The sequence below is a fragment of the Melanerpes formicivorus genome, unplaced genomic scaffold, assembly GCF_026170545.1.
Source record: "Melanerpes formicivorus ecotype bairdi unplaced genomic scaffold, bMelFor1.0.p_v2 SCAF_678, whole genome shotgun sequence".
NCBI lineage: Eukaryota > Metazoa > Chordata > Aves > Piciformes > Picidae > Melanerpes > Melanerpes formicivorus.
In genome coordinates this window covers 46,677-74,184 of record NW_027143030.1, presented here as the reverse complement: position 1 = coordinate 74,184, position 27,508 = coordinate 46,677, and the positions used below count along the sequence as shown (strand labels likewise).

Below are 27,508 nucleotides of genomic sequence, written 5' to 3'. Positions count from 1 at the left end.
GGGCAGAACAAGCGGAAAAAAAGGCCTGCCACTGCAGAAGAGCCGGGACCAGGGGTTGCCAAGGGGCTCAGAGGCTGTGGGGAGGCGGCGGTCCCTGTTTGCAGTCGCAGTTGGTGTAAAAGGGGCAGCTTTCCGTGAAAATCCTCCCCCTCCTTCGCGGCCGCTTCCAAGCAAGCGTCTGCGACAGGCTTGTTAGAATTGCGCTTGCCCCAGGCTACGCGGGAAGGCCAGCACACCTGAAAGCTGGGGGTCAGGCCGAATATTTGGGAGCCCTCAGGCTCGGAGGGAAAGCCGTGGACATCCCTACCTTCCCGGGAAAGCCCAGGGTCAGCCTGCCCGGCCTCGCTCCCGCTCTCTTCCTAGGACACGGTACCCACACTAACTTGCCAGGTTCGGCTATTTGGTCACATCAGGAAATGCACGTGGCAGCCAGTGATATGCTAAGGTCCCTTCATTCTGCATTTTTTTCCTTACATGTCTCGCAGAAAATGGGAGCGATCACGGGAGATCCCATGGGATTCTATATGCCCACGTGTAGGAGTAGAGCTGTGCAAAACTTAAGCCCCGTTGAAAAGCTTTATGGGTCTTATCTTTGCACATCATCTTTCTTTCCGGGATGGGTCACCTCTAGCCTCAGCTCAAGGTTGTCACCAAGTTGCCGCTGCTCTTCCACCTGCATCGGACCATTTATTCCTGCCTTTCCTGCAGGGGTGCTCAAAAGTTTCTCCAACACTCTCATCGCGTTGCCCCCCTCACCCCTGCTCCGGCTCCAACGTACTCTTCGCCGTCCAAACTGCCCATATCCCTTGCCGGAGAGCAGAGAGTAGGATTTTGCAGCTGTGCGCCGCATACCACAGGTGCTGAGGGGAAAGACAGAGCAGCTGCGACAGACACATCACGTCTCTGTTGCTCTAACATCCATCACCCCAGACTCACAAATTCCCCACATCATCTCGAGAAACTCGGCCACCTGATTACACGCATAGACCGGCTTTGCCCTTCGGGAAGGGCTAGGGAGGACTTCTACTTACACAGCGTATTGCCACATGGGCATCTTTCGACTTAACAGATTCTCAGTAGCCTACTCCCCTCGAGGAAGGAGAATAGTTTAGTTTTTTGGTGGCTTTGTTTGTTTGTTTGTTTTAAGTGCAGCTTCAGAGTGGCTTTTGCCTACAGAGTCGGTATTTTGCTACAGACTGAGAGAGGACGAAGCTAGGGGTCAGAGAGGCACGACATTCCGCGGAGCCTCTACAGAAAGGCCCTTATGGAGGATGGACTCTGTGAAGACTGCTCCAGGAGGCAGGAGCCGGGCCGTCGAGGTGAGCACGGCAGTGCTGGGGCCTCAGTCACCTCGCAGACCCGAGCCCGGACGGAGGGGCGGGATGAGGCAGCGCCGGGACCCCGCTCACAGCTGCGGGAGGAACTCATGGGACCTCGAGGACTAGGCGGGTTTTGGAGGTCCTAAGCCTCGGAAAGCGCCAGAGAAGGCCCTCATGGCGCTGCCAGCCGCGAAGTCCGTTTCGTGAAGAAGAATGGGCGACAGAACTAGGTTAGGTCTGAGGGACGGGGGAGGCGGGGGAGCACGCTCTAGCTCCCTTCCGCGATGCTGCAGTGTCGGACTGAAGGGAGATAAACGGAAGCAATGACTGCCGAAATACACTGACTGCGGGCACCCGGGGTTCCGGCAGCATCGTGCGGGACAGCGCTGCTCAGTCCCTCTTCTGCACGGCGGTAGAAGGAGGGGAAACCCGGCTCCTCTCTGGCCCCTGCTCGAGTCTCTTTCAGCCCCCTTCCTTCACTTTACTTCGCCCACAGCCGTAGGAGTTCCGTGGTGGGGGCGCGGCTGTGTGCCCGCGGCTGTGTGCCCGCTCATCGGGGCAAACCCCTGGCCAGCCACCCCTACGCTTCCACGGGTAGAGAAACCACGAGCCCGTGTCTGCCGCCCTTCTCTCCCTGCCTCCTCTCCTTCCGATTCCTCAATGAATTCCTACCTGAAAAAAAAATTAATCTTTTTGCCAGGCAGGTCAGAAGTGATCAGCGGGCTGTCGGGTATTGTAATGTTTTCATATTCCTCTCGGCTCCTCCTGCCCTCTACCGACTCACTGTGGATGTGACCTTTGGTATTTCAGCCCACACTCAGCAGTTGAATGGAAACAAGTTGAGCACGTTCACTTCTGATAAACATTATCCTTAAACCACTGGAGACCCGAGCAGAGTAAACGAGCTTTTCCGACAGGACCACATCAGGAACACACATTGAGAAAGGGAGAGAAACCAAATATCCAGGAGATCAGAGGCGGGCTCGGGGGTGGAGGGGTGGGAGAGGGAAGGAGGGGGATCAGGCAGGTTGGAGGACACGGCAGAGCGAGGAGAAAAGGACACAACTGTGGACACAATAGACGCAGATGGGGAGAGAAGCTGCCCGGGCAGCGTGGGAGAGCAGCGTAGGGTCACGTCCGAGCATCCCAGCAACCCTTGGGGAGCTTCAGGGGCACTGAGCGGGTCCAGGAGTCGCAGGGCCAAGCTTACCCCATTAGTGCGCCCCGAGACGGAGCTCGGCCACCCGCCGCTGGACCGGGGTGAAGCGAGGGGAGAGGACGCGTGTGCAAAGCGGCGGCAGTGGCGTGCCGGGCGGGGGCAGGGCACGTCAGGCAGAGCCTGGCGGGCGAGCAGCCCAGGCTCTGCGGGGCGGGGAAGCACGTCTGCCGGGCGGGCAGCATTGTCGGGGATCCCTCTAGCAGCTCCGTTCCGGGAAGAGTACGCTGTTGACGCGGATCGGAAGTTTTGCCGACGCGCTCTCCCTTCCATTTTAAAACTATATAATTAACTTAATCAAAGGCTGGATCCGAGTCCCCCTAGTTCAATGCCTTCTGCCTTAAAAATATCTAAAGCAGGCCAACTCACAACACTAAAAAGGATTCTGGCTTCACCAAACGCCTATGAATGTTGCCTGCGCAGCAGTTCATCTGTACGGGGCGGAGGGATCCCCTTTACCAAAAAAAGGTAATTTTACCGAGGGTTCAAGAGTGATACTCGGAATGAGCAACTCGTGTTTATGAAATGTGTACAAAGCTGCCACAGAAAATTTGTCAGTGTTGTTTTGTTGTTGTTTAAAAAAGAAATAAAACCAAAACGAAAAACAAAACACCAACCCACCCCCAAACTGTGGAAGAAACAGAAGTATCCGCCGATATTCCAATAAAATAAAGAGATAACTGCTAAAGAACCACGATCGCCTTCTTTTCTCCACAAAACATCTGCAACACGCCATTGATTTCCAGGCAATCTCTTGCCACATCCTAGTTATTCCTAACTATGCACGTTGATTGTGCTATGTGCAGGGTTTGAAATCTTTCTCAATTAATTTGATTTGTTTTAGTAAAAGTATCTTGCAAACACACAAATCAAAACACTATTTATACATACCCACCACCGAACATCAAATTCATATTTTACCCTGTGATATTTCGTGTACTTCGGTCCCCACATAATTTGTTTTCACGTTTTATCTAATTTATGTAGCATGACCTTTGCGATACTATTAAAAAAAAAAAAAGAGCGAGATAATAATAATAATGATTATAAAAAACACAGAAAAAAAACCACATGCTAAGTTCTATGTTGGAGTTGGGAAGCCCATGATCTCGGTGTGCTGCATGATGTAAGAGGCACAGACACAAGCTCACAGATCAGGATCCGTACACCTAATGCCAAACTAAACATTTTTTCCACATACACAAACACGCTGTGACCGGCGCATACTTCGATTCCTACCAGCTTTGTCTGTTTTTCTTTTAGCTGTTAATAGGTAGCAGCGTCTTTGATAAAGATGAAATCGGATGCGAGGCGCTGACACGCTACACTGAAGCGTGGTGCAGTAATTAGTGTTGGGATTAGAACAGAAGCGGAGCCGTTCTTCGATGGCCAGGGAATATCTGCATCGTGGTGCCCGGGTGCCGCAAGCCCCGTCTCACTTCCTCCCAGAACAAGCGAAGCTGAAGCTGGCTTCCCTAGCACTTTGTGTTTTCCACCAAAAATGATTCAACTCTCATCACTCACAGCCTTCTCGTGCACCTCCCGTGAAATAGTCATTGGTGAAGAAGTGCTTTATTATAACAAGGCGACCGTGAACAAGGAAGAACTTCTTTCCCGCATCCGTCAAGCCAAGGCGGGGAGACCGAGCGTGTGTCAAGGTATCTCTCTGCCTCTGACGGGGACTGCGGGAACCTCTCCGCAAGCCCTGCCGCCTCTTCCCGGCCGCTTCCTCGGGAAGGAAAGCCGGGAAGGGGCCGCAGCAGCCCGGCGGTAAACCGGTGGGAGATGGGCGCTGCGCCCTGCCCGGCCCGGCCCCTCGGGGTCTGCGCGCAAGCCCTTCGGGTGCCCTCCAGCCGAATGACTCCGTGCCAGCCCCACTCCGCCCCGCCCCAGTATTTATCAGCTCTTTCCGTGCAACTTACCGCCGGACAGGTACGAAACAGCCATCACCGCAGTTGCGGGACCCAGGTGCTGAGCGCGCCTGCCAGACAGAGCGGAAGGGCCGCCCGCTCCGTGCTGTCCGTCATCAACCCTGGCCATTAGGAGGGCGGCTGGGCGGCGGGGCCGCCCCCGGGGCCGGGCTCGGGCAGCGACGGGCCGCGGCGCCCGGCCCAGCCCAGCCCAGCCCACGTTGCCCTGAGATTGAAATGCAGAAGTCAAGGCTCTCTCGTCGGGAAGTAGATTTCCTTGTGGCCCTTTTCCCTCACGTCCCTGCTGCCTTCTCGGTGCAGATCAGAGAGTTTCGGGGGCTAGTGCCACCGGGAGCGCAGCAGGCCGAGCTCCTGGCTCTGGGCATAGGTCTCCGTTCGGGATTTAGGACAGCCTCAGAGGTGTCCTGCTCAGAGGAATGGGTAAGTGGCTGGGAGTTGCTGGAGGGTTCAAGTGCTGTCAAGAGAGGGGGAGCACCCGTGCGCCGTCATGTGCCGCCGGAGCAGCTCCCTTATTGACTTTGCTCGTGTTCCTACAAGTTTTAAGAACACGCTAAGGGTCAGGAGCAGGGAGAAGAGAAAGCTAATGACTGCTCGGTTTATTATTAATGTTATTAGGCAAGTGCGAGGCAGGATCGCAGACGAGTGGAGGGCTGGAGCCCCGTGGCACGTTGTATATTATTCCTGACACCGATCTTAGCAGTTAACATTTTAGCACGTTTGTTTTACAGCCTGGTGTAATTGTGCTGTTAAGCGAGAGGCGCTAACAGCACCAGAAACGGTCTTTAAAAAGTTAGTCGCGACTCGGAAGCACCGCGTTGCCCGTTCCTCTCTCAAGATGTAAAAGAATTTCCTCAACTACTTTTCCTTCCTCCCCCTCCCCCACGCCTTCGAAAATGTTTTTCTTTTCTTTTTCTTTTTCTTTTCTTCGTGTTCCCTTTTCCTGTGGCAATAAAGCTGACAAGTCTGTTGAGGCGATCTCGTTTTTCATCTCCGGAATGTGCTTTTTTAGAAAATGTTTGATGTGCATTCCAGAGAGCCCCGACATTTGCCGGCACGGATTTTCTTACCTTCTTTTATTTTTCTTTATTTTTTTTAAAAAAAAGCTTATTTTTCTCGCATGTTTTATTTTGTTCTTTCATTTTTCTCCCCTTTCGTTCTCCCTTTCCCCACCGCCAATTTCGGGAGCATCCCGCTATTATAAAGAAGCGTGCGTGGAGTGACCAGGGGGGGCCCGAGCTGTGACATCTGCCTTGTGATACAGAGCAGACCAAACGCCCCTTTCTGAGTCATTAGCCGTGTCCGATGGGTGTGTTTGTGCGTTTGCTTGCAGAACCTGCCTTCGGGGAAGTGAACCAGCTCGGGGGGGTGTTTGTCAACGGGAGACCCCTGCCCAATGCCATCAGACTGCGAATAGTGGAACTGGCGCAACTGGGTATCAGACCGTGTGACATCAGCCGGCAGCTCCGCGTTTCCCACGGCTGTGTCAGCAAAATCCTGGCTCGCTACAACGAGACCGGCTCCATCCTACCGGGGGCTATCGGAGGCAGCAAGCCTCGAGTCACGACCCCTACGGTGGTAAAACATATCCGGACCTACAAACAAAGGGATCCGGGCATCTTCGCCTGGGAGATCCGGGATCGCCTGCTGGCCGATGGCGTGTGTGACAAGTACAACGTGCCGTCGGTCAGTTCCATCAGCCGCATTCTCCGGAACAAAATCGGGAACCTCTCTCAGCAGAGTCACTACGAGGCCTACAAACAGCACCAGCCTCCCCCCCAGCCTGCTCTGCCTTACAACCACATCTACTCCTACCCCAGCCCCATCACTGCTGCAGGAGCCAAGGTGCCCACCCCTCCCGGGGTGCCGGCCATCCCTAGCACCATGGCCATGCCCAGGACATGGCCGTCCTCCCATTCGGTGACGGACATCCTGGGGATCCGCTCCATCACAGATCAAGGTGAGGAGAGGGGACCTGGGGCCGCAGCGGCAGCCAGGCAGGGCCGGAGCGTTTCGGTCCTCTGTTCCTGGGCTCCTTCCTCTGCGAGGGTCGGAAGGAGGTTTTGTGGTTTGCCTTGGGAAAACTCTGGCCTATTCTCCAGCCCGAGCTGGGCATCGAGCTTACCAGAGGGTGTGCCTGGGGACGCGGGCAGATCGGAAATCCCGGGGTGGGCTGCAGGAGAGCCTGTAAACGGTACACATCGGCCTTCACCACTGCCGTGGTGACCCGAGAAGTGGCGGCCTTGGCCGGAGGGAACGGACAGGATTGTAGCGGCTCCAGGGCGCACTTGGCCCCGGACCCGCGGCCGCCCCAGTCCCGCCGCCACTGTTGCCCCGGTCTCGGTCCCGGCCGAAGCTCGAAGCCGCCCTCCTGTCCCAGGCGCCGCCTTGGCGTTACCGAGAAGTCAGTTTTCTCTAGTTTTCGCAATCAGGCCAAATTTGCTCCGGCAGGAAGTTCAAATGTCAACTAATTGCTTTCATTCTGATGCTGTATTTTCTTCCGAAGCGGTGGTCCAGGAAAACCAAACCCCAAGATCTGCTTCTTTTATCCTTTCCACCTTCTTTCTGTTTCTCCCCCTGGAAACTGCGTCGCGTCTCCCAGCCACACGGCACGCTTTGCTGCGAAGAAAGGGACATTTTTTCCGTGTCTGTCTCTGCCAGTGCACTGAGAGTGAAAGTGGTTAAAACAACAGTTTAAAATAACCCTCGCCTACAGCGATCTGTGTCCCAGTCTTCCCTCCCAATTAGCAGAGGAGGGGGCTGTGATTAATGTTTTCATTGCGTTTTTAAGAGCACTGTTTCAAATGCAAATTGATCACTTGGACAGCGCAGAACAATTCACTTCTTCTTTGCTCAAAACCGTGATTTATTTTTTTTTGCAAGCACTACACGCGCATTTTATTTACAGTCATGTATACAAAAGTATGTAAGTTTTGTCCTTCTTTGCCCTCCACTTCACTGCATAAACTTTACCATCAGACCACTCTGGCACAAGAAAACGTGTTTCTGAGTCGACTTTAGCAAATACACTTCTGGCAGTCTGTGCTCTGTGATGGGGAGAGGTAGCATTGGCAATGAACATTTAAAAGAATAAGAACGTTATAATTACATGATTTTAAAAAAATCTGTTTGTTTGTTTGTTTTAGTTCCTCTTTTATTAACACCACATTGTCATGCAGGCCCCTGATGGTACTGCCCCATCTCCCTCAAACTTCAGATCTGCACACATCTTTCTTCAGTGTAAAATTCCACCCCCCCTCCCCAACCCTCCCCCCCCTTTCCAGCAGAGAGCCAGGGCTGCTGGGCGGCCGATGCCGCAGATGGGGGCTGCTCGACCTTGATTTATAGGATAAACTGACCTTGCTGACACAGAAAGGAAGCCCCTATTCATGGGAAAGTGTGAGATCAGCAGAAAAGGGCGCTCACCGAGAGAGCTCAATTTCTTAAGACAACTTCAGATTTGTGTCTTTCCCCAGCCTCGGCGAGGGGCCGAGCGAGGCGTTGTGGCGGCGAAGTCCTCTCCCACGGTGGGCCCGCAGCCCCGCAAGCTGCGATGCGGCCGGGCGCTGGGCTCGAGGGAGCGCCCGTGTTCCCCCTTCCCCCTCGGGATTTGTGGTGGGGCCCGGGGAATTTGCTAGCCTGCAAAACATCTCGGTATTCCCGTGCTGTGGCTGATGCGTCTGTAAATAACAGGACGTTTATATTCTTCCCTTCATTCTCCCCTTTTCTCTTCCTGCGTTTTTTTCTCTTTTTATTTTTTTTTTTTTCCCCTGGTGTGTGTGTTTGTTTGTTTGTTTTTACGTCTCAAATTTGTTTGTAGCCTTGGTCATCTGTAGCTGTGTCAGTTATTTCTAACAGGGAGTACCGTTTTCCCCGGGGGGCAGCTCCGTCCCGACAGTGCAGGGACGCAGGGCAAGGAACACAGCGGGCGCCGGGATCTGCTGGCTGTCGCTGCCATCAGCTGCAAGGAGGGACCGACTCCCTTCTGCCCCCGGATCACCTTTTCCACGGACTCCCGCCGGGCTCAGCGAGGTGTGGCGGGTGACGGACAGGCTTCTCCTTAACTCTGTTCCAGACTGCTTCCTGTGGGGAGGGCAAGCCGTCTCCAGTCCCGAGCAAAGTGCTTCGCATCCCGGTCCCTGCCTCTAACCCGCTGCCCTTCTCGTCTTTCCTTGCAGTGAGCGACACTTCGCCTTACCCCAGCCCCAAGGTGGAGGAATGGAGCAGCCTAGGCCGAAACAGCTTCCCCGCCCCGGCGCAGCACGCCGTGAACGGGCTGGAGAAGAACTCCCTGGAGCAGGAGTCCAAGTACAGCCAGGTAAAGAGAGAGTATGGGGAGGGCGGTGGTGCACAGGGCCCTTGAGCTCGGTCTCGGGCTTGTGGCCGTCGCCTGCGGTTTTAGATCCGGTGCCGGCCTTCCCTCTGCTATGGTTCGCAAACGAGTCCGCCAAGACGGGCGACGTCGGGAAAAAGCCTGGCTCCCTCCTCCGCTTCTCTCTCCGCTCCCTCCCTCGGCACAGCCGCCGGAGGCCCCTGGCAGCCCCCAGCCCGCCTTTCTCCTGGCCGAGAGACTCTCGGCGGGCGGAGGGTTGGCAGGGCGGGCAGCGCCCGCATCCCGGCCGCCCCTGGCTCCCGGCGCTGCCCCCGCCGTCCAGCAGACACTCGAAAATCGCCGCTCGCCGGCCCCTGCCCGCCCAGCTTACCCGTCCACTGGACCCCGCCGCATCGCCCTCCGGGGCTCTGCCCCCAGCGCAGCCCTGAGCACCCGCCTCGGGCCGGGCCGGGCAGCCCCGGGCCTTGTGAGCGGGCACATCCCGCCGCCGCCCTTAAAGCCCCGTTTTCCGCTGTCCGCAACGTGCTCTGTAGGCAGGGGAATAATTTGAAAATGAGGTGTAATTGCTTCCTACATTAAGCATTTTTAAACGCTTAAGTAGAGGACGAATTTCCTACGTTTTAATTACAACACAATATAACTGTTACGTAATAAATCTCTGCCTAAATCTTTGTACTTGCCTAATCAAATCCCATGCCAGGAGAAAAGCTATAAAAACGTCAACTGTTTGTCGTTTTGAAGAGACAGGTTTTGAAAACTTTTTCTTTTTTCTTTCTTCTTCTATTTTTTTTTTTCCGCCCCCCGTTCGATGAAATCAATTCAAACTCTACCAGAGGTTCTCAGATACGTTGACTTCTCGACTGTTCATTTGTTACACTTACAACGAAGTCGAGGCAAACCTGCTGTCTCGGTTTAGCATGCTCCCATTCAAAGGCAGAGGTTTGAGACCTATTTTTTGAGTTCTGTGTCTGGTTTTGGATTCTTGGTGCAGAGAGTAGCTGAATCAGACCCTTTCTAATTCAATATGTGGATTGCAAACTGTGGGAATGCTTGCAAAGTAGTGAATGAGGCAGAGTGGGAAATACCGCAGGCCCCGAAAGTCAACAACTACTTTATTGCATGTATTGCCTTAAAGACAATCTGCTGCCTTTAATGTTGTCCCAGTCGTTTTGTATCACATTTTCCAATGATCCCATTATTATCCTGTTCATTTCATCTCACCAATAATGTGCACTGTAGTATAGCCATGGCTGTACCACTGAAGATAGAGTTAATATTCGTGCTTCCACAGTTTTCTTTAAAAATCAAAGAAATAAAGTGCTAGAAGTCTTACTGAAAAAAAGATGGAAATAGCTTGTCATTATTCTGTTAAGAACAGCTCTACTGTGGCTGCGTTGTCTGTGGCTGGGCCTTCTGCACATGATTCTGCTGAAATATTCACAGGATCCAGCTCATAGGCTATAAACCATCATCTCTTCTGGAGTCTCATTTTCCTCAACAGAGATGTTGAGGAACTGTGTTCTGTAAATGGGCTTATTTTCAATGCTGCTGTGGGAAACTATTTTCAATCTTCTTTCACTCCTTCAATATCCTCTCATTGTCCTCATATAACACTGTTCTCCTGTCAATACCAGTCTTACTTTAAAGTATTGTCTGACTTGAAAGACCACCTGATAAATGTAATCCAACCATATTCGCTATTTAAAAAATGGAGCAAATTGCTATTAATAAAATGAAATTAATTTATCAAAATGCATTGTCCAGAGAGTTTGAAAGGGAAAGAAAAGCTTTTAAAAAAATAGAAGAAAAAAAACAATGTATCCGAAAGGTAACTTTCCAGAACCTTGCTCAGTTAAAGAAGATAGAGAAGAGATTTGCTTCTTCACCACAATATTATAAGTAAATAGATCTTGGCTTTGGAAAATTCTAATGCATATAGACCAGTCTATTCATGTAGTATTCAGGCTGTCTTACCAGAGAATTCACTCACATGTACATTAATTGCTCTATCTATCACAAGATTGCTATTTTGCTAAATTAAGACATGTTCAGAAACAAATAATGCCAAGTAAGGATATGAAAATGTGGTGTTTATTTTTTTGTTTGAAACATTCTTTTTTTTTTTTTTTTTCCTGCCAAAAGATTTGTTCCAACCAGGTGCAAAGTGAAACCTATGAACCAAATTCTTGCTGCACGTGGCGCTGACTTACTAGCACCTCATTCACTGAAGAACAGTCAGTCTGGGGTGATGGTCTATGGCAGTAAGGTCTCACCAAAAGTCGTTGATAACTTTGAGTCTTTTCATAGCCTCTTGCAATGTGTACTGCTTTGGGTGTAAATAGATGTCCAGGGTACAGGTGAGAACATTGGTTCATTTGTCTGAATCTAGCACAGCAGTAGCTGGAACAGTGGAAAAATGGGGACTCCGCAGTCACAACTTATATGCCAGAAGGATTATGGTGAAAAGGACTCTGTGCTTGGACTTCAGGATAAATACTGTTTCCCTCATTTGCCTTGGGCAAAGCTCATTACAAAAGCTGGGTCTTAAGAAGGCAGAGAGCAGATTTGCGCTGGGGAGGAGAAACGACTGTTCTGTGATATTCCAGTTTTATGTCTGCATTACCAAAGTCAGAGACGCCTACAAAAGGAGTAGAGCAGCAGGGAATCAAGCACGCATGTTTTACCTAGGCTTTCCAATTACACAACAGGAGTGGAGGGATTGTGTTCTGAAGTACATTAACAAAGGGTTTTGTGTGGGTGATAGGGAGTTCTGTTTCCTACAAATGTCAGCTATACAGTTTAAGCATCAGCGACATTCAAGGTTCACCTGTCCACAAGCTTGGCAATAGCATCATAGCTGCTATGTGAGTGAAGGACTTGTTTCCCTAGAATTAGTCATGGAACTTACTACTCTAGAAATCCCCAAGAAACTCCCTCTGCATCAGAAAGACTAGAAAATTTGAGCTCCATGTATGTATCTGATTCCTCCTTCTGAATGATATGCATTGCTTTAACACACAGGATCCTGCAGGCTTTTTGTCAGGCAAAACTCTCATTGACCTCCCAGACTTGTCAGCCAACAGCCAAGGCTGATCTCCTCTGTGGGCATGAAAGGCTGCTTTTCGCTCCTTACCCCGTGTATTGGTGGGAGTTGGGCTTGGGAAAAGACTCCACAAAAGAAGCATGAAGGCTTCACGTTTTTGCCTCGGCAATACTCAATCCAATTCATTGAACATGAATTTATAAATTTCATTTAACGTGAAACTGAACTAGAGCATTTTTCACTTTAAATACCAGGGCCCTTGTTTGCAGTGCTGTTTGGTATTTGGTTTGGGGAAATGGAAAGCTCTGCCTGGCAGACTGTGATGCTATACCAAACATTCCCCAGGAAATCACAGAGATGCTTTCACAAGTTTGTGTTAATTTCTAATTGCCTGATGCTCTGAGACATCATCTATATATGAGCAACTGCATTTTATATTTTCCTACTGCATCATGTTCACAAATTCATCCTACAGCTCTACAAACAGAGCAACTGTGAATCAGAGAAACTGAAAAGGCAAACAGATTTTTCTGAGAGCTTGACAGTTTTGGGTCGCAGGAATTTAATTTGTTGCAGTATTTCTATGAAGAGGCACATCCAATGTGTGGAGGGGATGGCTTCTACAGCTCATTGTAACACAGAGGATGACTATTCTGAGTATTTAGTGCATTACGCAGCTTATAACGACAGCTGCATTAAGAAAACCCTCCCAAAAAGTCCTGAAATCACTGAAGTACAAACCCATCTGCACTCTGCATTTGAGATTAAACCATTAAATAAGCATGTATCATCATTAAAATGCAGTTTTCAGACATCTGAACCTTGTGACTCTCTGGACTAACGTCACAGATGTGCAAACTGGAAAAATTGTGGTCGGTGCTTGTGCATCTATGAAAGTGCAGAAGATCTGACGTATGTCTGCGCAGTTTGTTGGGAGGCAAATAGCTCTGGATTGTTTATTTATTTATTTATTTCCCCCTCCAGCAGTATTTGCAGATGTACACGTTACCAAAAGGAGCAGATACTCATTACTGGGAAAAAGCTTGTAACTGTGAGGTCTAAGAGCAAGTGGTTACTGCAAGCTCACTCCTGGAAAGGGTAATGCTTTTCAAAGGCCTGATCCCAAACCTACTGGAGTTGGTGAAAAGACTCCTCCTAATTCAGAGGTGCTTGTGAACGTGGTTTTAGTGAAGTCTTTCTCTGATGTATTGGACAGACCTCAAAGTAGCAGCCACTGCATCTCTGTCTTAGCTGAAATCCATCAGCTGTTAGTGACTTGAGCTTTTGGCTTTGCTGGGCTAGTACTTTGTGTCCCTCGGTTGTGTTCTGTTTAGAGGTCATGAGATCCATGTGCTGTAAGTGCATAAAGGGAAAGGTCTATTTTAGGCCAAGTGATTGCAAATAATTGTGGGTGCAATTCTGGGCAATTATTTGCACAGAAAATGCAGGCAATGTAAATATTTAGTTCCTGATCTTTGATTGCAGATGAACAATAAACTGCATATGCGGTGGCCAAAGCATCTCTTATTTCTTTTATCTGCAGTGCTTAGAACCCACAACATACGGTAACTTCTCAGGTAGTCAGATGAAAATGTAACCTTTAATGTTATGGCCAATTGCATGACCCTCCCACACAGATTACTTATTAAAAAAAAAAATAGCAAGTTATTTGGCATCTTATATTCTAACTCAGGATTCTGGCAGTTAGATTCCTGCTGTAGGTCTGTGCAAAATCCCTCAATGATAAAGGTCCAGACCTCCTACTCATACCTGGGGGTGGAGGGAAGGTGTTGAGGAGAGGTGCTTGTTTGTTTTCTTGCTGTAGTATCTAGCAGAATTGTTAGCAGAGTTCCTGTCTAGTGCAGAGGTTCAGACCTTGGCTTGGAGACTGTCCGGTTCTCTGTCACTCTCAGGATCTACAGACCAGTGCCTGTTATTAAGATACTGTCACTCAGATGGCTTGCTTGAGGTCTAGGCATCCATGTCATTGCATGTTGTGGGTGAGGGGCATGAGCTGATCCCACTACATGCACCCGATTCCTTCCCAGGTGATCTGGATGGCACCCCATTCGAACCCCATTTGTGAGACCTGCCTCTTACTGGCCACCTGCTTCCACGGCCAAAACACAGTGCCCTGCCCACCAACCCACATGGCTTCAGGGCACTCCACCTGGATGAAACTAATAAAGAAAGTCAGAGAGGTGAGTGAATGGTATAATGACACTCAAAATGCACTCTGAGCATCCTCTGCTCAAAGGGCCTCAACAACCCACAGGGAGCTCCACTGTGACCAACAAGACCAGGAATGTGAGAGTGGTGGGAGATACCTACCATAGCCAAGATGAAGTGTGCCAGGGCCAGGGGGATTAGACAGGACTTGATCTGTTCTGTCTTCTGGTGCTTGTAGTAGAGTGGAAAGTAGATAGAGACACTATGGTGTGCTTGAATTTGTCTGCTGTGGCAGTTTATCAGCTCCTCCATACCTAGTCGTAATGGCCATGGGCATTTGGTAGTTGATGGGCTGTGATTTCACCCTTGTTTACCAGCTTCCCAGTAGATGCTTCTGCAGCATCAGAGATTTGTTAGACAAAGGGGACTGCTATTTGGGCTGGGGCTTTCTCAGTTTTACCTCGTATTAGCTTAGCTTCTACCCAGCAAGAATCCCTTAGGGGTCCTCAGTTTCATTTGAGTAACCCCATACAGAAGTTACAATATATTGTTAAATACAAGAATGCATTTTTTCATAGAATATTTTACTATTGTATTACATCAGGATAGAAAGAACAAATGTTTATTCTTTCAGTGTATTTCCCTGTTAAATGCCCATGTCTGTGCTGCTTCACTCCAGATTTTGCCAACATACCAAGGGGGAATTATTGTGCAAATCTGTTCTAAAACTATGGGAATTTGTTGTTAGTTCCTACTCGAGGGATTTTGCTTATATGGCAGGATTTTTTTTCCCCTGAGCTTGCTTTTTGCCCTCATAAGTGTCATATATCTGCCTAAGGGAGACTCAGGTTGTATCTTTGTCATCAAAATCAAATTCTGTGCTCGCAGCCAACAGAATTTGTTTTCACTTCACGTTGAGGTAGTCTGGTTGTGAGCTTTGTTACATAATGGGATGTGTCCCAAGATCCAGTACCTTCACTGGAAAAGCACTGACTTTCGCTTATGGTGTGTGGTAGATCTCACTTCACGGTGAAAACTCTCCGAACACATTCCTCTTACGAAGGAGCATTGGAAACCCTTCCTTCCCCCTTTTTCCTTGGATGTGCTTAGGTTTTACAATAACCCTCATCTGCCTGGTCTCCATCGTGCCTTTTGCTCCTACCGCTCTTTTCCTCTGTTGTTTTTGTAGTGGATTCCTCAGTCTCTGAGAAAGAGCTTTTCTTTTTTGTCTTCTTCTTCTTTTGTTTCTACTGCAGTTTGTTTTGGAAAAGACATAAAATGCCCCTAGCTCCTTTAGGAATGGATTGGTGATGGTGTGTAAATTCAAGTTACTATTACTATGTCCAAAACTGGTTTTTTTATTTCCCTGAGGAGGCTGAGATTTAAAATTTGATAAGAAAATATAATTAAGAGTGATCCTGATGCATGTCGCAGCTATACTTAAAACACTCAATTGATATTATCTGATTTCTGTGTTATTTGGAGCAGCTGGGGATGCCTATATGTAAAGGAAACAACTTTAAGTTAATAAAGGAGCACATTAAAACATGAGGAATAGGATCTGCTCATTATTAAGGGAATGAACGTTAGTTTAGAAGGAGGTAGTGTGATTTTTCTCGTGCAGCACGTTGAATTTAGTAACAGGAGATGAAACTGTAAAGAAAATGGCATGTATCTTTGTGAGAGATATTGTAGAGCATCGGGTAGCTAATTACATCTGGAATTTTAAAGCACTCAGGCATGTAAATGACTCCATTCTAATTCTGACTTCAATGAGAATACCAGCATTGCTCTGTACAAATTACAGTGCAAGAAGCTAAATATTGTAATCCCCCATTCTTGAAAGGTCTCTTCGTTTTTCAAAGCTCAGCCTTGTGGGAATCAACGCAGCTCAGCTGAGCGGCAGACTGACTGGAAACCCCTTGCCCGTGAGTTATTTTGAAAGCTCCTTAATTCCAGTCCACTACTGCTGCCCAGTCTTCCTTGAAAATAAAGGCATATGTTTCGAAGTAATAGCCTACCTATAAAACATTTCCCCTTTGGTTCAAGATTGTTTTGGATGTCACCATTATTTAAAGACAGTGTCCCCATTTTCCGGAGCCTGTTTTATTCTCTTCTGCTCGCAGTCAAATGAAGAGAATATCAAAGGATATATGTTCAGTAAAATAAATTAATTCACCTAAGGATACAGAATCATAGAAGTACAGAACTGTTTTGGCTGGAAAAGACCTCTAAGATCATCGAGTCTGTCAATATAGTCATATAGTCTAATGTGAAAAAGCTCTTTTTTTATTCAAAGACATGTTTCCAGCAGTATAAAGAGACAGCAAACCCTGATTTGCAGGGTCAGCTCTAAGGAGGTTTATTCAAGTACAGACTAGCATTTGTATTGCATTTTTCTCAACAAGGTTTTTGATAATCAATGTACTTGCTTTTGTAACCTTGCTTCTGTAGCAAGCTGGTTTAGCTGTGCAGGCATGTGAATTTCAGTGGAGTGTCTGTAGGATCACAAACTTTTTCCATTTGGTGCTGTAGCACTGAATAGCAACTTCAGAATCTAGCTCTACTCTACTTAGCTACAATTTCTACCAATATGTTATTTAAAGTTATTCATTTTAAAACCTCAAAAGAAACATAGGTGTATTACTTACATCCTTAGGAAATGCCATTTCCCTAAATGAGATTCCCATTACAGACCTGCTGCTGCTGTTTGACTTGGAAAATTTGTTTACTCTTCCCTTGGGACCCCATATGTTGGTTTGATTTATAAATCATATTTGAACTCCAATTAAAAAAAGGAAGATTTAGCTTGTTTGCTTCCTTTATGTTTGCAGCTTCCTTTATGTTTGCAGCTTGTGTTTGATTGCTCCCAGTCTTGCTGCCATAATCTTTTTGACTGATTATGTGCATGTTGCTAAGAATATGAGATATCTTCTCTGTTTATTAAGGGCTGTTGGAAGGTCTAGATGACCTTTGAGGTGTCTTCCAACCTTGGTGATTCTGTGATTCTGTGATGAGATACTCAGCTCTGTTCCCTGCTATGCTTTTCACTTCTTGTAGAAAAAAAAAACAATGACATGTCCAGTAGCTGCTTTGTGACTGTGTTTTGGGGACGTTTGGAAAAGACTCAGCATTTGCAGAAACAGTTTGAAGTTTTTCAAGTCGAAAAATGAGCAGTGAGAGGGTGTCTGCCTGCGGAGCTGTGGTAGCGTCCCTGAGCTCAAGCTACTGCCGGCACTCCACTGGGCTGGGGAGCTGCTTGCTGCTTTCAGTAAGATGGTTGTGGGACCTCTGCAGAGCTGTTGCATTTTTTAACTCCGTGCTGGAGGATCAAAGCAACGCGCTGAGTTTGCTGATCCCAAGACAGGAAGTATTTATCCCATTCAAGCTGGTGTCAGAATTGAGAAAGAGAAATGAAGCAGCAACCTTGTTCACGAGAGGTGTGTTCCCCAAGTTTTGACACAGGCTAAACTTCTGCTGATTCCAGCAAGGGAGTTTGGGCTGAGTCACTGTCCAAGCTCATTTGGGCTGCTGAATTAGGTAATGAGCTTGGAGCTTAAATTGTTTTTCCAGAAACACTTTTATTTATTTATTTTTCATTCTGTTTTTATTTGTTTAGGATTTTTTAAAATACTATTTTCTTGTTTGGTTTTTTTTTTTTCTTTTTCCATATATATTTAGCATACAAAAGATACACTGTCAATGAATCATCTGTTTACTAAAATTATCTGTTTACTAAAATTGTGGCCTTCCAGTATCTGAAGGGGGCCTACAGGAAGGCTGGGGAAGGACTTCTCAGGATCTCAGGTAGTGATAGGACTAGGGGGAATGGAATGAAGCTGGAGGTGGGGAGATTCAGGCTAGATGTGAGGAGGAAGTTCTTCCCCATGAGAGTGGTGAAGCCCTGGAATGGGTTGTCCAGGGAGGTGGTTGAGGCCCTGTCCCTGGAGGTGTTTAAGCCCAGGCTGGATGAGGCTCTGGCCAGCCTGATGTAGTGGGGGCTGTCCCTGCCCATGGCAGGGGGGTTGGAACTAGATGATCCTTGTGGTCCCTTCCAACCCTGAATGATACTATGATACTATATTGTAACAATTACATTACAACAGGCAAGTGAGTCAAATAATTTGCAAGAATACCTTTAAAGTAAGAAGAATTTACATTAGTTTGGATGCTTGTTTTAGAGTCTGATTACAAAAGCGAGGTGGCAGCCACCTGTGGCATTATTGCCATGAATTATAACTTCAGGTTTGTGATTCTGAGTGCTATGATTCTGGGACCTTTTCTGAAACGTTTAGAAGCCATATGGGAAAGGATCACAGGGGACAGTCTAATTTTTATATTGAGAGAACACGTGTCTAGCAAGCAAAAGGCAGAGAAGGAAAAGTAGAGGAAGAGAGGAAACAAAGTAGCATCTATTAATTACAATATAGAATTGGGATTTATACCTCAGTGTTTGAAAGTGGAATCTAGCTCATGTGTTTTTCCTGGTATTAACATGACCGAGGCAGGGGTAAAAAAATCAAGCAGTCTGTCCGATGTGGACTGCTTGGGAGGTTTGACCCCAAAGCTTGTGCTATTATCTCTCCTTACCATGCAGGAAAGAGGAGGTTGAAACTACGTGACGCATTATACCAGAACAACCTTCATAACAGAAATCAAGATGCGTGGTGATTGGGAGAGGAATTGTTCTGAAAATTAGGAGTCCAAACAGCTAATGGAAATTACTTGTTCCAAAGACAATCCCACATAAGCTTGGTTCTAGACTTGCTTTCCATCCACCTACCCCTTTGTCCCAAATCCCAAACAGACTGAAAATAACAGCAACAAAAGTTATCTCTAGATATAGTGTTACACCCAAAGTGTCTAAGTCTAAAAATTTCCTTGGTTGAAACTACTGAACCAACTCCCTCACTGGTGAAAATAAATGCAGTCCATTTGTTTCAGAAAGATGTTACATCAGCCTTGGCTTTGAATTCTAGCCTAGATGTTCCTTTCACTAACATCAGTACTTACCAGCGGTAACTCCGCAGGCAAGCACCAGGTCGACTTGTGATCTTGAGCAAGCCACTGCTGTTTTGTGGCTATCTGCAAGAATACCTTTAACCACATTTGCAAATGTGCTCTAGGTTTTGGGCAGGAGTCTGAAATTTGGAAATGCTTATCCCATCATCTGTCTCAAAACATTGATGGAAGGGGCAACTCGGAGTAAATATTTCTCTCTGATCTCTGTAGAAGCTGGGCAGTAAGCACTTTCAAACAGGAACCCTTGTCGCTTGCACAGCGCAGGATCATGTTCAGTTAGAACTACATGTTTGTTTGTTTGCTTAAAAAAAATTAGATTTCCTTTGAAAAGCAATGGTTTAAATTAAGAAAAAAAAATATTTGTAAGACTTAAAAACAAGGTTCAAGAAGCTCTGCACTTAAAACAAGTTCTAAGGGTTTTAAAGATCCATAAACACCATGGGGTTCTTGCACTCCTAATTATGAATGTTTAGATTTTGGTGTTCATTTCCTCTGATTGAAATACTGCAGGATGAATTATTCATCTAGTATATACAGGGTCATGGAACTTAATCCCCTCCATTTATTTTAAGTGAATGTCATGTTTGTAGAAAGTGCCAGATTGACAGACAAGATTCAACCCTTCTGATAACCTACACTTAGCATCTAAAGCTGTTTAAAAGCAAAAACCCTTGTGGTTAAAATTATTGGGATCAGGCCCTTCACTGATGAAAGTCAGAGATGTATTTTATTTTTATTTGGTGTAGCATAGTTTAAATCACATAAGGTGAGGTTTTCTTTATCCCCTCAGCTTTAAGTTTGGGCTAGAGGGGGCCTGTGGCTGCTCTGAGGTATGGCTCAAACCTCTGAAGCAGAACTGTGCTCTATGCTAAACCAGTCCCTACCAGTAAGTGCCTGCTTGGCTGGGGGCACCTACTGGAATCCACCTCATCATGCTTTTGAGCAGTAATGTTTCCTAGCACTGGAATAAAAATAAGAATGATTAATTAATTCAGCAAGGCAGCAACAACAGCTTTCCAGCATTGGTGGCCTCTGGTAGTCCCTACACAACTGCTCCCACATCCTGCCCTCAGTAGTTAGGGCAAGATCTTTCTCACATTCAAAACAGACACTGTAAAAACAACAGCTATAGCAGCTGTAATTTAAGGAAAGGGTGTATGTGTGTGTTCTGTCTGTTACAAATCTGGGTGTTCTTTTAAATTAAGCTTTCACAAAACTCGTGAATCTTTAGTCAAATCCCATCTCTTCTATCAATAACAACCCAAGTGGCACTTCCATTGTGATTCAGTAACAAATTAGGGCTTCTTCAATAATGATAGCTCAGACTTCATTTTACTTTGTGCTGTGTGACCGCACTAAGGAAGATCCCACAATGATAAACAGAAGAAGAGGGACACTTAAATGATTGAATTAAATATTTATTGGCAATATCTGAATTAATGTGAACTGTTCAGGAACTCCAATTTGAACCAAATTGTGCAAGTAGTCAGTTTCTGGTTGCTTAGAGGCTCCTAGCACCCTTGTCTGTAGGAACTGCAGATGATAAGGACACAGGCTTGAGCATCAGTGGACTTGCAAAGAAGTGGTGGCATGTTGGCACATTGCCTGGCTCCAATCTAGCCTGTGCCCACTAGCACACAGTTAGACACTGCCCCAGCATGGTGTTGGATGGGACACACATCAGAGACCCCAGAGACTGTCAGGCTGTGTGAACAAGGATACCCTGTTTCTGACAGAAGAGAGATGAGCCATGAGGCTGGCTACTGCATGGCACTGCTCATCCTCAGGGCAAAGAATTTGCTCTGGTCTATTTTATTTATGTGTACAGACACTGTCACCACCTCCAGGGAATTTTTTTTTTTTGCCTGGACACAGCATTGGACATAGCAGGAAGTAATTTCTTGAGGACCAAAAGTTGCCTTTCTCTGCCCATATATTCTTGTCCTTTTATGGTGAGGTGGTGAGAGGTGCTTGGCAAAGTCATTGTGTCAAGGAATATTTTGCCTTGGCACAGGGCAGTACTGTGCATGACTCTGAAGGATGCATTTACAGTGTTGTTATTCCTCAGGTGAGAGGCTGTTAGAGCATCTGCCATCTCTGTAGTACCTTAAGAGGAAGTACCAGTGGTTGGAGAGTATGGAAGTCTCTAGAGCTTATGAGAAGCATTTTCTCTTCTCTGTGGTACTGGAGAGCTCTGACTTCTCCCACAACCACATGTAGTAGAAGGTAGCAGCGGCAACACAGGAGGCTGGAAGTACCTGTACCTCCTCTGCAACCTGGGTGGAATCCTTTTGAAAGCAAAGTCATGGGTTCACAGGACATGACCACTCATAATGAAGAATCCTATTTAAAACCAGGCTTACAGCCTTGAGCCTACCACTCGGTATCAACTTGCTTGGGAGTGGGTCAGTCTGGAGGAGCAGAATGGCTTCACAGGGCCAAAAAAACCCTCTCCTGAACTTCAGAGGCTGGAGTTTGTGCTGTCTCAACATCTATGAGAATCTTTAGGGACTTGCCTTATAGACCTTTTCTCCTTCCAACACCCCTCCTGGGTTTCTGTACTTCTCTGTGCAGGATGCCTTTGGGTTGTGGCTCTCGATGTCTCAGTGTTATAGCCTGGCTCTAATTGCTCTGCTGCCTCTGTGCAAAGCTTTTTGTTTGAGAGGTTCCCGTTCTTGTTTCACATTTGTCTGAGAAGCATTTTGTGCATTGGAAGAGGTAGAGAGCTTGGAGAACAGCAGCTTTTTGGGCCTGTCATGCTTTTTACTTTCTAGTAAACTTAGTGAAATAATTTTCCATGTGATTTAAGGAGTGTACTAATTTACAGAGGTTTGTATTAATTAGTATTGTTGCAAACACTGATATTTAAAGCTGAGGCTGAAGTGCAATTCTGAGACACAATAGGGGATGTGTAATTGGAGTTGAAGGTCAGGTCACATATTTGGATTTTCAAAAGAATAAGAGCAGTTCAGCTGGATTTGGAATGACAATTACGGTGCTGCTGCAGCTGTATGTTCTGTACTAATTACTACACCTATCGAAGGCTTGTGGCAGGGATCCTGTCACTGTCTCCTGCTGTTTTAGATTGCTGTACACATTTATATTGACTCCAGCAGGATTACTGCTCCATATCCCAAGTGGCAATGAGAGGATAGTCCAGCCAGTGGAACTGTGAGCTATACTGGTAGGAAACTCGTGAGCCTGAAGCCAGGCCAGTGCTGTCTGTGGAGGTAATTTAGGCAAGTGCAATCCAGATGGGAATTGAACAAGTGAAATGTTACCATCCTGAGAAATTCTAGCAGAAACGAAACTCTGTTTAATTTCTTGACTATTCACGATCCAGGTCAGGTGTGGTTCTACCAGGTGATTAAAAATGGCAGATGTGACATGATTTGGTGAATCAACACCTGCTTTTTGCATATTCAGATAGCAAACATTTCTGGCCCAGCACCTCAAATCAACCCAACCACCCCAGCACCTCAAATCAAACATAAATATGACACAAACAGAAACTTATGCAAGATAAATGTTCTTGGCTGAAGAAGCATTTACAGGGTGTGAAATAAACACCCAACACTTTTTATTTAAATAAGGAGTCATTCATTGTGAAATCCTGCTGTGGTAGACCGAAGGACTCTCCCTTTTCTATTTAAATAGAAATCCTTCTCCCCAGCCTGCGGAAGGACCTAGGAAAATAGCTTGCAGGAAAACACCCAGCCCTGCAATTGTTGTGTGCACAGAAGCCCTATTGAAACCAGGAGAAGCTAAGAGCAAAGCACATTTGCAAGGTTATAGCCCAAGTACCTAGAAAACATATTTTTTAAAACCAGCATCGATAGTAATAATAATACTATAGTTCTGACTCATGCTCTGAGCAAACAGTTACCCAAGAGTTTAAGATGTTCCCACCTCCCCTGCCTGCTTGCTACCTCTCTGCTCCAGGGAGTGTTGCCTGGGATCTGTGCCCATACCTGTCTACTGCATCTCAGTGCTGAGCCCACTCTCCTTGGAGGCTGGAGCAGGCAAGGCAGTGGGATGGGCACATCTGCCAGTGGTATGGTCGCAGTCACTGCACACCCACATTAAGCGGCCACAGCACTGCCTGCCAGGGCTCAGCCCCAGTGGCCAACCTCCCACGTGAAATTTGGGGAAGGTGGCTAAATATCACAGCCCACCTGCTCCAGCCCGTGGGACTCCCTGCCGAAGGATGAAGCTGCTCAGTGAGATGGATGGGACAAACTCAGCAGAGATACCTCTGGCAGCAGCTCTCAAATGTATTGATTAGATGCAACTTAAGGAGTCCTTGAACAATATCTGTCGGGAAGGCGTCTGGGCTACAGGTGGACTCAGCAGTTCCTGCCCTGCTTTCAGTGCGTGCTCCCTAATCATCTGCTGCTGGTCTCTTGCCTGGGACAGGCTGCTGGTAGAGGTGTGTGGGGCTGATGTGAGGTAGTGGGTCTTGAAAGCAAAGCATGAGAGCCACTGTGCCCCTGAAATCCAGGGGAGTGGTTATGGGTGGCTGAGCATCCCCCCTGGCCACGGTTTCTGTATAAATCCCCGGCTGCATCGGAAGGCAGCTTCTTTCATGGCAGGTCTGCTGTGTCTCGCTCTCTTAGAAACGTTTCTCCTTGTCCTTTCAGGCACCCAACGGCCTTCCGGCCGTCAGCAGCTTTGTGTCGGCACCAGCCATGCCTCCGTACGCCACACCTGCCCAAGTGTCACCTTACATGACGTACAGCGCTGCCCCATCTGGCTACATGGCGAGTCACGGCTGGCAGCATGCTGGAGGCACCCCGCTGTCCCCTCACAGTTGCGACATCCCTGCCTCACTGGCATTCAAGGGCATGCAGACAGCCAAGGAAAGCAGCCACTCGGTCATGGCATCTGCTCTCTGACACAGGAGCCAGTTTGGGACTACCACAAGCCCGCAGGCTGGCAGTCCCCTGAGCCTGGCTCATGGACTGCTCTGTTTGTGCTGCCCATGTTCTGGCATTTCTCCTTGTGACTTGTCTCCGGTAAGGCTTTTGGGATTGAAAGAGCCGAAGACACCAGAAACTGAGAGAAGTGTGGTGTTGTGCTCTTTAAGTAAAGACCTTGCGTCCCTCAAAGGGCTCGCGGAGCCTTGTCCCACTCTCTCCTGGTCAAACCACATGTATTTATTCTTAATCACCACAGACTCTCTAAATGTGCAATTGTTATTAAGATTTGTGTAAAAATCAATAAAGAAAAATCACCACAGGAAATTCTGCTATGCCTCGAATCAGCAAAGGTGGCTAAATGGGAGGCATTTGCCAACCGCCTAGAGAACAACCCGGTCATCAATGAGGTTATGCAATCCACTGCTACCAAGAGATCATTTTTTTGGTTGTTTTCTTGGGTTTTGGTAATCAAATACAGATCAAGGCAATAGGTGGCTTTCAGATTCTCCTGGCATGTCCCCATTGTCAGACAGTAGTAATGTCTTTGTGCTTTTATCCATTTGTAAATATAGACTTTTGACAGCGTTTGTCCCTTGAAAGCATTTGTACCTTCCAGGACATTTATTTCTCTCTCTCTCTCTCTCTTTTTTTGTTTTTAAGCTGAAAAGGTGACTTTCTAGCTACTTTCTGTGTCTTTGCATGGTGGGGTAATAGCCTCAGGTGAGGAGGTTTAGGTAAGGGTGTTTTTTTTCATCATGTTTTTGTGCCTACAGTGAAGGCTTCAACGTCTCCTGAAATACAGTTATCACTTTAGCAGAATATTCAAAGGCAGAAATCCGGCCAAGTAACTCTCCCCAGCTATACTCAGCCTCCCATATTCATGAAACACCACATTTGTGTTAAATGCACAAACAGAAATGGATGGAACAAAGCTGAAACAGTAGAGGAAAAATGCCATTAGCCTGCAACCTGTGCAGAGATGCTTACAAAGCCGTGGTAACCAACAAACCCACAAAGAAACAGCATTGTACTCTCATTGTCTGCTCAATTGTGTCCAGCAGTTTTGGCCCCAAGATTATGTTGTTATTTTTTTTAAAGAGAAAGCTGTCTTTAATTTCTGCTTTAATGAATGTAAAATATGGCTCTTGGTAAAGTTTACATTGTTGTTCTGAAGCATTCCCCCCCCTCCTCCCCCCCATATAGGTATACTGGTGGTGGTGGTGCTACAAAAAGATATTATTTAATATTAAAAAATTCCCTTTCTACATTCTTGTATCCAGTGGCAAGTGCTCTGTGCCAGTTATTTTGCTTGAAAGTTTAATCCCAAGAGAGCTGACATGCTGATCATTGAAAATTTACCTCTTTTCCTTGGGTGATAATAAAGTTCTGATTGCTATTCCAGAATGCTTTCCACACGATGTAGGTATGTTCAGAATATGAACGTGGAAAAAAAACCCAACAACAACCCCAAAAAAACCCCAAGAAAAAGGAAAAAAGAAGGATGAAGCCTGGTGTGACATTTCCTATCCTTCACAGAATGTTAATATATTGTGTATTTGTATAAATATTGTGCAATAACTGAAATGACACTGAGACAGCTAAAGCAGAGGAGGAAACTTCCTTCTTCAAGTACTGCTCTATCTGCATACCACATTGAACATTCATTTGGTGGGGGAAGGTAAAACGCAGTCCCCTCTGAAAACACAGCCCTGTCTTTGTGGATTTCCAGCTTTCATCAGGGAGACAGCCATGAGGAAAGTTTCATAATAATAATAACTATCTAAGAAACTAATACATATGTTGGGTACAGTACACCCACTGGAATATAGATGGGCTCATCTGGCTGCTGCTGCCTTTGGTTTTTTGCATTAAAAAGCAGTTAATGGACTTGTGTTTCCATAAAGAGCACAGGTGGCCCCAAGGGAAGAAAGAACTGATCTTGGATGTGATCCTGTCTTCTTCAGCCTCAAAGGCATTTGACTGCTGCTCAGCTTTAAGGAGATGCTGAAATCCTTGTCATTCAGCAGAACACTTTAAAAAGAATGTTTCTTTGAAACCACTAAAGGTTAACTTGTACTACACAAGTGCATTTCCACTCTGCCACACTGCTAGTGACCCAAAGGAGATTGTTCTGTTGTAGCTGGAATAAAATGAGCCATGAAAAAGAAATCAGTTTACTTCTAGACAAGCTCTTCACTAAAAATAAAATGGAGGAAAAAGGAGATGAGAAAAATATCCTGAGTCAATAAATTGTTAAGTTGGCACCAGGATTCTTAGCTTTTAACCTTGCTGTTTTACTGGGTCATAGAATTATTGGGTAAGTCTGTCATTACCCATGCAGCACAAACAAGGTGCACCAGAAGTTAAAAAAACCCCAAACACACACTGAAATAAAGAGCAGCCTTCTGTAGCACAGCTTCTGGAGCACCAAGAATTCACAAAGTGTGCCTGTGTTGCAAGTTTTCAAAGTTTTCCTGAGCAACAAGAGGCAATTTCTGGAATAAAAGTTATCTCTTCTGCCATTTCCTTCAGGCATTGGTGTATTTTTGAGAGGCTTAGAGTGACAGATCCTTAGATTGTATCAGCGGTTTGCATTATCTTCTTTCCAGCCAAACTGGGATAGTTTTTAAAGCAAGGATAAGACATAACCTGAAGTATCCCTCACATGGGAACACACCATCACAAACCCTTTTTATTTTGTGATTGCTTAGGCACAACTCTCTGGGCATCTGTCTGTTGTATATGACAACTTAGCCCCAAATGAAAAGACAGTGGGGCTCTGTGCAGAAAGTGTTGCTCAGAGCAAGCAAAGGCACCTGACCTTGGCTCTTGGATGGATTTATTTTTCACCCACCTTTTTTTGTTTTGTTTTTGGGGTGTAAATTTTCATAAACCTATGAGGCAGAATCCTTCTTCACCCAAGGAATTTTCCCCTTGCTTAAACTCATGGGTAAACTGAAACCCACAACATGTTACCTTATTAGGCACACAACTTTAAGCCACTTTACAATAAAAAAAAAGGAGAAAAAGGTATTCCTTCCCCCCCAATATAATAATTGAGGTTCAACTGCTGCTGTCAGGTACTGGGATATAAATCTGGAGTGAACCCACTGAGGTGAATGGATTAATCTCGGAAATATGCAGGATATATGAGTACAGAATTGAAGCTCTTAATCTGGAAAGCCTTCACTCCACTGCTAGAGTGTCAAATGTTTTCAAAACAACCAGAGAAGCCTTCTGTGACAGCCCCATTGTGTTTGCATGGTCCCAGTACAGCAGGAGTAATGGAGGACTGGTCTGGTATGTTCATGGGTTTGTTTGCTAAACTAATGCTGTGTTTTCTGCTTTTAAATGATTCTCCTTTTATCACAGATCAGGCTGAGCTATTAACTGAAAAAAAAAACCCCAACAAACATGTTGGAAAGGATGTAAAACTGAAGGCTATATATGTATATACAGTATGTTTAAAGCCTTTTATTTTTATATTTTGAGTGCTCTAAATTAATAAAAGATTGATTACAATGCATTTTGCTTTTAATTTCCCAAATGATCCTAGTAG

At 46.5% G+C, this 27,508-nt stretch overlaps 1 protein-coding gene across 2 annotated transcripts; it reads left to right on the top strand.

Moving 5' to 3' along the window:
- Nucleotides 1-4,669: 4,669 nt before the first annotated feature.
- On the top strand, nucleotides 4,670-27,433 carry PAX9 (paired box 9). Of its 2 annotated transcripts, none has more exons than XM_068170847.1 (4): nucleotides 4,670-4,886; nucleotides 5,797-6,423; nucleotides 8,642-8,781; nucleotides 23,671-27,433. In XM_068170847.1, exons 1-4 carry the CDS (start codon nucleotides 4,883-4,885, stop codon nucleotides 23,923-23,925), a joined length of 1,026 nt encoding a protein of 341 aa, XP_068026948.1. In that variant the 5' UTR covers nucleotides 4,670-4,882; the 3' UTR covers nucleotides 23,926-27,433. The 2 variants fall into 2 exon arrangements, with proteins under 2 accessions (XP_068026948.1, XP_068026949.1); XM_068170848.1 differs by lacking the exon at nucleotides 23,671-27,433 and adding an exon at nucleotides 9,630-10,565.
- Nucleotides 27,434-27,508: the final 75 nt, after the last annotated feature.